This window comes from Scomber scombrus, chromosome 5 (genome assembly GCF_963691925.1).
Source record: "Scomber scombrus chromosome 5, fScoSco1.1, whole genome shotgun sequence".
Lineage (NCBI taxonomy): Eukaryota > Metazoa > Chordata > Actinopteri > Scombriformes > Scombridae > Scomber > Scomber scombrus.
In genome coordinates, this window is record NC_084974.1 from 28,957,706 (window position 1) to 28,969,448 (window position 11,743).

Consider the following 11,743-nt stretch of genomic DNA (forward strand, 5'->3'; position numbering starts at 1 on the left):
TGTGTCTCTCTGTTTCTCTCTCTGCCTCTCTGTCTAGCGCCCGGGCCTTGTTTTGACTAACTGGTCCTGCAGTCGAAGTCTCCCAGGAGCGTGCACCACACCCCAGACCAGAGTGGAAACTGGCTCAAGTCGCAGTCAGAGCGAGGCCTGGAAAAATGAAGGAGGGTGGGGGGAGGAGGACGGGGTTTGGGATGAGGCAGCTCTGTGTGTGCACATTCAGGTCTGTGTCTGTGTTTGCGTGGCTGGCCCGCTCCACACGTATCCCCGACCACTTGGGTTTTGTACATTTTACATCTGCTGCTTCTTCCTCCTTCTGCACTTTTACTTCCATTAGCCCACCTTTGTCTTGTTCCAATTAACCTCAAAACGAAGTGAATGGTATTGAAAACCTTTAATTGTAGAGCACTGTTTGAGCTTTTTTGTCCTTCTCCTTCTCTATTCTCGCTCGTGTGTGGGTAAAGGAACATTTTTATTTTATTTTTTTTGGAATTGAATGCAGTCTGCTGCCAACAACTTCACCAAGGGTATATAAAAGATGTGGATGAGCCCATAGTACTGGGCATCTCCTCCAGCCCATACCAGACAGTAGCTGGATTTGCTGCCATTGTTTTCTTTTCAAATTCCAAAGTTGTGTTTTGTCTGACTTTTTTTTTTTTTCAATATTTTTTCTTCCCTCTCTTAAGTCCTTTCTTCCCCTTCTCTTTCTTTCACCCTTTCAGCTTTCTCTTTCCCTCTTTTTTTGTGCACTTAATCTGTCTCCATCGTCTGCCACACTTCTGCTTCTCCCCCACCATCTCCTCTTCTGTTTGTAACCCCTCTCTGCACGTAGATGGAGGTAGCCCCGTTGTGTTTTTTTCGGGGTGGTGGAGAGTGGACGGAGGTGGGGGCTGGCAGTGAGTAGAGGGGAAAAAAGGGCCAGTAAAACAAAGAGAGGTTGTCTGCAGGCGAGGCAGGCAGGAAACGCAAGTCTCCCAGGACTCTCCCCCAGTCACTGCTCCTTGGCTATCCTGCCGGCCCACACCAGATTGAACCTGACAGCCCTGCTGAGCCACGGGAGCCCGCTTGTTCTTTGTCCCTCTTCTCCCTCTTTTTGTCTTTCTCTCTATTGCGCTGCTCTTTATTTCATTTATTTCATCATATTCCAATTAATCAACTTTTTTTTTTTTTTTTAAGTGTTGCTTTGTTCATTATTCTTTATCCTTACTTTTTTTTTTACTTCGTGCCCTTTTACTTAATTTTGTATATAACTTTTCTCCAGTTAGAAACCAGAACCCCCTTATTGTCTGCAGACAGGAATCGGCCTTTTGGTTAAACACTGGAGGTTAAAAGTTGAAAAGTTTGAAATTAGTGATGAGATCAAGGGGTCCCTTAGCAGCAGGGAGATGATATTCTGCCAATAAGGAAAAGGGAAAACAAGGCAACAAAATGTCCTTTGAAAGAAGCACAACACTTATAATTGGATTTGAAGTGTTTTTACATTTCCATTGGTGGGCTATGAAATTAGTGAAACAATAAAACACTTGTGTGGCAAGTTACTAGGCAAACACTGTTTTTATGGCTGTCGAGAGATTAGAGTCTAGAGTTCACTTGTGTTTTAAGCAGAACTAAAGAATTTGGTTTGGAAGTTTTTTTAAAAATATCATTTGTTGTTTATTTTAGGGAAACCAAGAGGGGTACATGGGTATATTATAATGTCAATATGTTTTGATCCACCGGAGGGCAGTATTGCACAGTGTTTAGAAATGGCGGGACTTGTAGTGGCAGCTGATGACGATGATGATCATGATGATGATGATGATGATGTATCTTTATGATGTGTATATGGGTCACAATGTCACATAAAGCCCAAATTAATTGGGGTGAAGTTTTTCATTTTCATGTGTTTCAGACTTAAAAGACTGCAAAACAACATGCCACACATGCAATTGATTGTTTAACTGCATCTTATGTGCCAGATGGATGAACATAAATAAGACTGACAAAGTTTAGACAACTACAGGGAGTACATAATAGTGAATTTAATAATGATCTTTTCATCTGGCAGGATGTGAATAATTGTAATGCACTGGATAAAATGACAATAATTTGCAACCACATAAATATTCATGTCCATCAAAAGACATCCGCCCACACACAAGCATTTATAATCTGGAGTCAACACAGTTACAAGTGTCAAAACATATTCTAATCATCATACCTTTTCAGATTAATAATTAATAATCCACATTGTGTGAAAAAGACAATACCATAAGCCACATTTTTCCCATGTTTAGGTATTGACGAAGGCCTGATGCTATTTATAAGCTACATCATCCTTTTACAGTTTCATTCAGTCTTTGTTGTACTATTGATCTGAGTCATTGCAGGATTTGGTGTTGAGTTTGTTGCAAAGGGATCAAGTCTTGCTTGATCTCCTTCTCTGGTCAGATCATCAGAGCTATACCTAGGGATAAAAAACACCAACTTTAATTGCCAATACACCTGCTTCTAAAAAAATTCAGCCTACACTGATGGGAAATGGGATTGCCTCTTGACCTTCTAACAGCTTTCTGATCCCAGCAACAACCTCTGTCATCACCATTACACCATCTCTATTCGCTGCCCTCTGGGAGAAACACTGCTGACGAGAAACACTGTCGACAAAAAGATTTGCAGAGCATGATAACACTTTGAAAAGCATATCTGGCCAAAATACGCATCATATTTCCCTGTATTCTGGCAAGCATTTGAACTGTTATATCCCACAATAATACAAGGGCGCTGGCCAGGTGCACTGTGGGTATACCAGGGTGTTTTTGAGCCATTGCCAGGGGAGCGATACATCCTCTGTTTTATCTGCTTGTGTCAGAGTGATTGATTGTTACTGGAAGCCGTCCAGCTTCACACTCAGTGAGGTTTGAACCGCAGACACACAGCAGGTACAACTCGTGCAAACTGGGCCAGGTTGGCTGTTTGTCAAGGTTTCATGAAAGCCGCTTGTGTGGGGCATCGGGAAGGGAGTTAACACCATCTACATGGGTTGTCTATGTGTGTGTCTCTGTTGTACGTTAATTTACATCACTCCTTTTATTTGTGGTCAGAATTTTGCAAGCTGCTCAACTAACTGTAGTCTTTGTCAATGATTGTGCCACCTACATTTAAATCATCAGTGCATGCTAAACCAAACCACATTACCATACCCAGACATCCTGTAAAGGGTTTCTTCAACCATTTTTTGATGGATTTATTGATGCCTTTTGGCACTGGTCCTTTTTTTTTCTGTGACAGTTGCATTTCTTAGAAAGGCAAGCACACAATGTGATGAGAAACTTTCTGTAGTCACGTACACACAGGCACATTTTGGGTATCGACAAAGCAATTTGCTCAGGTTGCCGCAAATGTTCATAACACTTGAGTTCACCCGCTAGTCTTGTGAATGAATTGTAATAATAATATTTCACATTTTTCTCTTTCTTTTTCAGACCCTTCATATGATGCTGTACGGCGGACAGGATGGTCAAACAATATGCACAGCGGCAAAGGTGAGGACACAAAAACTACTGAAAACGCTTGTGATCTATTGTACATTAAACCTGATGTGGTGTGAACATAAACATCTGTCATTCCATGCAGGTTAAGGCCACCAAATTATTTGCAAGAACTATTTAACCTAATTTTGCATCACACTAGAGACTAGTTCCAACATCCACAAAGTCTAGACGTGTAGGATAGATTCCTCCAGATTACAGCCTCTGTTGTCAGAACATGAACAGAAGTCGGTCCAGCTACACGTTACTGCCTTATTGACTTTGGACCACTGCTAACAACGTGCTTTCAAGATGTGTAGCTTTGTTATCTGTAGCCACCCCACTGATGTTTTCTCTGAACCTTTTCATGTCGTTTCTCTGCAGGCTCACCGGTGGTAACTCAGAATGTGACCAAGTCCACTGAGCAGCCCAGACCTCAGCCAGGTAACAGCTCACCTGATGTTTTGTCTTGGTCAATATTGTATAAGCACTATATAACAAGAACTGTTATTACCTGTTTGTACCTGTATTTTTTTCTTATTCTCTTGAATTTCAAGACAGTCGATGCATGGTTATTATGAGAGAATTAAACTAAAAACTGCACCTTACATTACTGTTGCATATGTTGCGATCTAGAAATATCTGGGAAATTATAAACTTCACAGGTATAATAATAGGTGAAGCACTTACATGAAAATGCATTTTTATTTTGTTTGGTCCAGATATTTTGTGCTTATTATGCTTTATTTCATTGAGTGTAATATGAAAGTTTTACGACAGTATATGTTATGAGTCGGCACGTAGGTGTGCGACAGTCGTGCAGTTTGAGTTTTTGGTTTTTGTACAGATACGATATTGCTGTTTGAGCTCCGGCTGCAGTCTTTTGAAAAACTATTTTTAAAAATAATGCAGAACCGGGACAATAAAGTTGCCTAAATGGAAGATGGAGTCCTGTCTTTTTAAGGGTGCAACACATACTGTATGTTAAAAATTGTCATATAATCAGCCAAAGATCTAAAGTGTAAGTACAGTATAAATGTAAGTAAACACATTTCAACATGAGTTCAATCATCACAGCCACAGAAAAGTGTAAAAACCATTGTTTACGTGGTTTTCAGCGGCAAATTAACAATAGACTTTTTGGAATACAGTTTACCACCAAGCTTTGAGTGTTTACGTGTGAGTGTGTGTACTTTTCTCTTCCCTCTCAGCCACATATCTATTAACACATGTAATTGGTTTTCATGGTCAGCTCATTATGTAGTGGGTATGCAGAGCACAATAATCCAAATACACTCATCCAAGACTTCACCACAGTCAGTGTTTTGCATATTTAGCTTTAATTACTCAAGCTGAAACATAATAAAGAATAATGGATAATTATCATTATCAAGTGTATTCCAATTATAATTGTTGTGTCTGTGTGCTATGGCGAAATCACTGACCTGTTAGTACCAATTAGTGTGGGTTACATTCCTTTAAATCATCACAGCAGTCAGTGTGAATACCAACAAATATTTCCTTTTGTCCACAGATCCTTACCAGATTCTGGGCCCCACCAGTAGTCGCCTAGCCAATCCAGGTAAGAATTTTAGCATGCATGCATTCGAGGTGTATAGGGCATTGTCTTGGAAGGTTTTCAGAAATGTCTCAGGCTTCATTTGGCAGATAATGACCCGTTGAGGTGTGAACAGTAAATAATGTGCTCTTATTTGAATGAAGATGCCTCTGTGCCTGACCAATGTTTGTGTATGTGTCCACCATCAGGATCAGGTCAGATCCAACTGTGGCAGTTCCTCCTGGAGCTCCTGTCTGACAGCGCCAACGCTGGCTGTATTACCTGGGAGGGCACCAACGGCGAGTTCAAGATGACAGACCCGGACGAGGTGGCGCGGCGCTGGGGCGAGCGTAAGAGCAAGCCCAATATGAACTACGACAAGCTGAGCCGTGCGCTGCGCTACTACTATGACAAAAATATCATGACCAAGGTGCACGGCAAGCGCTACGCCTACAAGTTCGACTTCCACGGCATCGCTCAGGCGCTGCAGCCGCACCCCACCGAGTCCTCCATGTACAAGTACCCTTCGGACCTAGCCTATGTGCCTTCCTACCACGCCCACCAGCAGAAGGTCAACTTTGTGTCCCCCCACCCTCCGTCCATGCCAGTCACCTCCTCTAACTTCTTTGGACCCACCGCTCCATACTGGAGCTCGCCCACTGGAGGTATCTACCCCAACCCAAATGTTCCCCGCCATCCTAACACCCATGTGCCGTCCCACCTGGGCAGTTACTATTAAACACCTCTATCTGGCCATCCACTACCCTTGAAAACCTCTCCCCCCTTCTAAGTCCACAATTGCTGACCTGCACTCCCAATGATGCCGAAGCAATGAAGACTAGTTGATAGAGGCCGTTGTCCTCTGAAGAAATTTTACTCATAAATGAAGGATGAAAAAAATTGAAGGAGAAATATTTTATATTTGTAAAAATCTATAAACAACTGGATGCTATGGTCCAAAATGGAATACTACTTACCTTTACAAGACTAGCAACTGTTTGTTTATGTTTTGGACGTGCGTCTGAGTTTCCTGTGCCTTTTTCTTTCCCAACCTCCTGAGAGCTGCAACTACAGGCCAGTTGGTATCCTTTCCAAAAACCTTCCCAAACCAAAGCCTAAGGACAGGAGAGCAACCCAAGTCTGTCTTCTTCCTCGCCCCAACAACCAGACATGGGCCTATTATTTATAGGTCTCAATCTACATCCTCCTCAGTACATTATGTACATAACGCTTTAAAGCATCTGCCCTTTCTACTGTCTACAGCCTTGTCGGGGTTTCTTATTCCCACCACATCTAGCCTTCTGTTTCCACTGTCTCCGTCTGCTCGTCTGTCCGTCTACATCTTTTTATGTGTGTGTGGAGAGTCTTCTGGAATTCGCTGGACAAGAAGGAGCTCTCAAACAGATGGACTTTTCTCAGCACTGAATGAAATTTGGCAACTGGAATATGCCATTCACAATTTAATTTATCCTCCAAACTGGAAGGCTAGAGAAGAGTTAAATACCAGAGAAGGAAGCGCTGTATGTTTTGCTGACCTGTGTCAACTTAGTTATTTCAAATGCTTTTTGTGTTGTGTGTGGAGTTCAAGATGGGTAATGTATACAGTTGACTCAGTTGTGCTGGGGAAGCACAACAGAAGAGTCAAGATGTAATTGAAGTAATTTGCAACGATAATTCAACCCAGGTCAGATGTTTTCAGGGGGCCACACACTAGGCTATTAAATGTTCGCCATGTTGTTGCCTTTCAGTCATTTCCAGATGTTTTGTTGCTCGACCATGTCAGGATTAATGTGAATGTCGTCTGGTTTGTGAAACACGTGTAAAAAGGATATCCTAGAGCAAAATCAAAATTTGTCAGATGTTTTCACTTTGTTAACATTTAATGAAAAAAAATTGTTCTTTTACTTAACATCACTTTTGCTGGACACAGAAATGTCTAAATTTAAAACATGGATAGCCTTTTTCCAAATGTAACTATGTAGATATCTAAATAACAAGATGTTGTTTGGATGTTTTTTTTTTTTTTATCACAGTGCCATAAGTGCATCTACTTTTACTATGTGCCAAAATGAGAATCAAAGCCTGACCCTCACAATGTTCGTGCCATACCTTAACTGCTGTTTTAAACCATTTATTGTCTATTCATTATAGAGAGACAGCATTACATCATGCATGGTAAGATACATACAGTCATCTCCATGTCTAACAAGAAATCTGACAATTTTTGATTTTGAAGTGCACTCTGACAATAATGGCTGTTACGCTGGGTGTCTCCCTCTATGTAGGCCAGTCAGGACCATATAGGTCACACAGACACAAAGAAGTGTCTTAGCAGTAAGTCATGTTAATAGACAGTCAAGTTGCATTTTACCAGGGCTGGATCCTAGTTTGAGAGCAGCATGTGTGTTTGAATGTTAGTTTCTCACTGATCTAAAGCCCAGCCACATACACGTGAATCTCAAGGCAGGATTTCATCATCATGTAATAGTACCATGTCAAAACATATCCATCTGCAGGTGTTCAAAGCTGTTATAATAATAGCAAAAGTATTACTTTAGAGAAACGGAAAAGGGACACTTGAAAATAAATTACTTAGGACTAAGTAGTTCATCAGAGAACAAAACCAATCAAGTATGACGAGATGAAACAAAGAAATCCTCAGATTCGCAAACGCTGTGCGTTTGTCAGACCTATTTTTTATTATTTTATAAGCATCAGTCAACTAGGCATTAAAGCAACTTACTGTATAAATTATGCAGAGTTATTTTCATATGTGACACAGTATTAAAAAGTCAAGAGAATTAATACGAGTTGACCTCGGTCAAAAATGCAAACCTTTTAAGTCCATTTCTGCTAAGTAGTTTGTTCAGCATTTTAAGCGTTTTTTTTTATATCTGTACATTTGGGCAATACATTTTAACATTTATTGTTTTCTTGTTATTGTTATTATTTCTGAAATTCAACATGTAACATCCTACGTGCCTTTACGTGCACAAGATTTTTCTAGTATTCCGAAAACCACAAATGCCTGCTTGAATCATAATCCAATAACCGGGGATTCCTTTACTCTATATGCAACATGTGATAATGATGGTTCTTTCCACTATTAATGACTTTTGATGCCAAATAGCCATGGAATTGGTCGCTTTTCCTGTGCATTAAAGAATTTAGGTATTTTATGCAAAAAAAAAAATCAAACAGTATTCATATCAACAACAAGCGTCTCCTGAAGTTTTATAGCTTTAAATGAACAAATACAAAGGGAACATGTAATTTGTAGCATAAAGAAATTATTCTAATGGACCCTTAATTCCATATTTCAGAATCATTATCAATGAAAAGGGATCTGTGCTACTTCGTATATGCAATGTATTTTGGATATCAAATATATAAATATATATATATATGTGTATAATTTTACAATTACCCAGTGTATTATTATTATTGTCATTCCTGCAATGTATGAAGTAATACTTTTTGAAAAAGGACTTGTATAGGAAAATGTGACAAAATAAATGTTTTTACCTCTCAAGTTATCTTCTATTGCTTGCCCACTGTTTGACCTGAGTATGAACACAGATAACTCATTACATACTTTAAAAGTGTACTGTATATTTCTTGTGCTATTTTGTTTCTTTTAGATAACTTAAAGGACTTGTTTGCACTGTCGGTGTTAGAATTTGTATCCTTGTATTGATCAGATCTGAAACAATCTTGCTATTCAATCATTTCCTTGACTGCAGTGTACCTTTTTCACCTAGATTCACATGTGATTTACTGAAAGATAAAGTTGTTGCTACAAGTTTGTAGTTAGGCAATTTAATCTTGATCAACCATGAAAGTCTTGCCATCTGATTGTAATATAATTGAATATATACACAAAATAACCAAAGGGGATATAGTAAAAATCTAAGCTTTTTTACGAGAAGTCTAGATTTAACATTGTGGTCATTTTGGAGGCTGTAGTTTGCAGTGCTGTCGTTGATGTTGATATATATATAATATTGTCCACCCCATTTACTGTATGTAAGACTAGCCTATATTCTAAGTACTAATCATTTACAGACATGAGTTGACGGAGGACAAGAAAAGGCTTTCTTTTCTTGATGCCAGCTTTTAACAATGATGATCATAACTTGCATTTTCTCACTGTAAGAATACTGTTAATCTGTGTTCACACCCTTTTCGGTTCCAGAAAAAATTGGAATCAAGTGAAAACACGAGGCCAAAGGCTCATACTTTTAGGGAATTGTACTTCTCCATTTGTAGAAACTGACAGATGAGAAAGCTCTGTCAAGAATGGGGAAAAAACCTTCTACATTTATCTTAACATTTGCCAATCTACAACTCTCATTTATCAAGGTAGGAGAAATGCTGAAAGTACACATTTTTTTAATATATAATCATAAAGTTTTGCATCTAATAATAATCCGAACATTCACAGTATCTCCATTTAGCAACACTACAATAATCCCTCACTTATTCATTCACTTTGAAAACCCATATTACTACTTAAAGCTTACCTTATAGCCTTAAGCCTTAAACCTTCCAGTATTTGTGAGTATTTTCAGTCCTATCTGCAACAAATTTCTATTCATTCATATGAAGCTATTGGGAATGGGTTAGGTTCATTTAAAAATGGTTGGGCCACTGGCACCACTTTTATAAAGGCAAGAGGTAATTATCACGTAATGGACATGTCAGTGCTGACACCCTGACCTTGCAATCCTCTCTGTTGCACTACACCTCATCTTGAATGTTGACATTTAATGTCAATTGCACCTGCAGAATTGTCACGAGTGCAATTCAAAAGAAAAAGGGCAAAAACTGTAAATATTTCAGTCAGAAACTCACTTTGACCACAGCAGCTTCTCTCACCTTCTTTACAACACAACTAGTGGTTTATAACATCAGGTGTAAAATCTAAAATCTGGCTTAGTTTGCCATAAATCTATTTATAAGCCTACTCAGTATTTACCTTCTTGCAAACAGTTTGATGACTCTTTGCGTAATTTACTTTTCTTCCTGAACACTCAAATGATAGGTGTTGGTAGTTTAATTGCTATGTGGGCATGGTGTTTGTTTGAAATGATAGCTCCAGCCTTATAAAGTGCACTGTTTATCAATTTGCATGGAGACAAAAATACATGTAACTGAGGCACAACAGCCGTGTTGAGTTGTGTTTTTTCTTTTTTTTTTTTTAAATCAAAATGAGCTAGTGAAGCATGAATCATCTTTAGCTGTAAATATGACATATTTATCAACCTTGCTTTTCTCACCGAATAATAATACTATTGTTTATTATTTGCTACAGTAACATCTCTAAGAGCAGACAAATTCATGAGGATCTAAGCATGTAGTTCATTAGAGGGGTCATGGAGGAAGGTCTGCCTTAGCAAGACCCGTTAAAACCAGGCGGGGAGTTCCGGTCCTCTGAAATGATGCCAACGTGGAAGTAACTTAAAACTGCATTCTATCAAAAGGCCACCAGGGGGCGACTGTTTTGGTGTCAAAAGGACTTCCGTCTCTATACAAGTCAATGGAGAATTCACCAACTTCTCACTTGATTTATAACCTCAGTAAACGTTTTCAAAATGTGTTTATGGTCTCAATCGCTAGTTTAAAGCCTTCTTCAATGCAGTATGATGTTCATTTGTGAAATGTTGGCCTCCCTGATTTTATATTTGACGATAAAGCAGGGTATGCATTAGGGCGTGGCTACGTCGTGATTGACAGGTTGATTGATTCACAGGTTCAGGAGGGCGCCTCTTGCTCCTCCTGATGCCCATATAAGTAGAATCTGTGTTTCTCCGTGTTTCAGATCCGAAACTATTCGCTTCCAAGCAGCAGTCGACAAATCAATGGGGGACGTCACGGATGTTGCGTCCATTTTATACACAGTCTATGGTTAAAACTCAATGCGAGCATACAGTATGTGCTGTCATATTTCTAAATATAGAGTTCTGGTTTCATGTTCAAAACCTGCGGGCAAAATAATGGACAGTACGCAACTGCTGTTATCTACCAAACACTTTGACTATGTTGTGTTTGGATCTCTGTTTACTGTCACAACTTCACTTTGTTTGTAGATGAGAATATGTGATAGGGGTTGGCACCTGTCATTATTTTTGCTTGACCTTTTTGATAACAGCACTTCTGATGTTCCAGTTTGGTTAAAAAAAGATTAATACAATGCACACATCTTTAATGTAAAAAATAGCCTTTATTTTATTTTCCCTTGATATCAAATTCAAAACAAGACAAACAAATATAATTGATTTTCATACTACAAGTCAGTGCTGCATGCAGCCATAATTTAAGTGTTTCCTGAGAGCTTTGTTCTCTCACATTTTCTTCACTCGAGAAGAAAACCCCAACTACCTCGACCACTGTTTGAAAAGACTGGCCCCTGAGCCCAACCCATTGTGCCTCGATGTCTGAATAGTTAAGCATACTTTAATGCTTCAGGGCCATGTGCAGGGCCTTTGTGTACAGCAGCCTACAGTCGCATGAATTATTGAGCAACCACTTTATCTTCTTCTTACCCCATGACAATAGCATGGCCCTCAACACCACAACTTCAAGTAACTGTAAGATTTGCATACAGGATAATACATTTGTTTTGTTCTGACTCTCCATACTCAGTAAACCTGATGTGTAAGGCCATAGGTAAATTGGG

At 39.3% G+C, this 11,743-nt stretch overlaps 1 protein-coding gene across 5 annotated transcripts in view; it reads left to right on the forward strand.

Annotated features, from left to right (window-relative positions):
* fli1 (Fli-1 proto-oncogene, ETS transcription factor) overlaps positions 1-8,583 on the forward strand; it is a 32,616-nt gene extending 24,033 nt beyond the window's left edge. For all 5 annotated transcript variants that reach the window (XM_062419014.1, XM_062419015.1, XM_062419016.1 and 2 more), the window contains 4 exons: positions 3,462-3,521; positions 3,891-3,950; positions 5,041-5,088; positions 5,274-8,583. In XM_062419014.1, the coding sequence (XP_062274998.1) occupies positions 3,462-3,521; positions 3,891-3,950; positions 5,041-5,088; positions 5,274-5,803 (698 nt within the window). In that variant the 3' untranslated portion in view covers positions 5,804-8,583. The remainder of the gene's footprint in view (positions 1-3,461; positions 3,522-3,890; positions 3,951-5,040; positions 5,089-5,273) is intronic.
* The last annotated feature ends 3,160 nt before the right edge of the window (positions 8,584-11,743 follow it).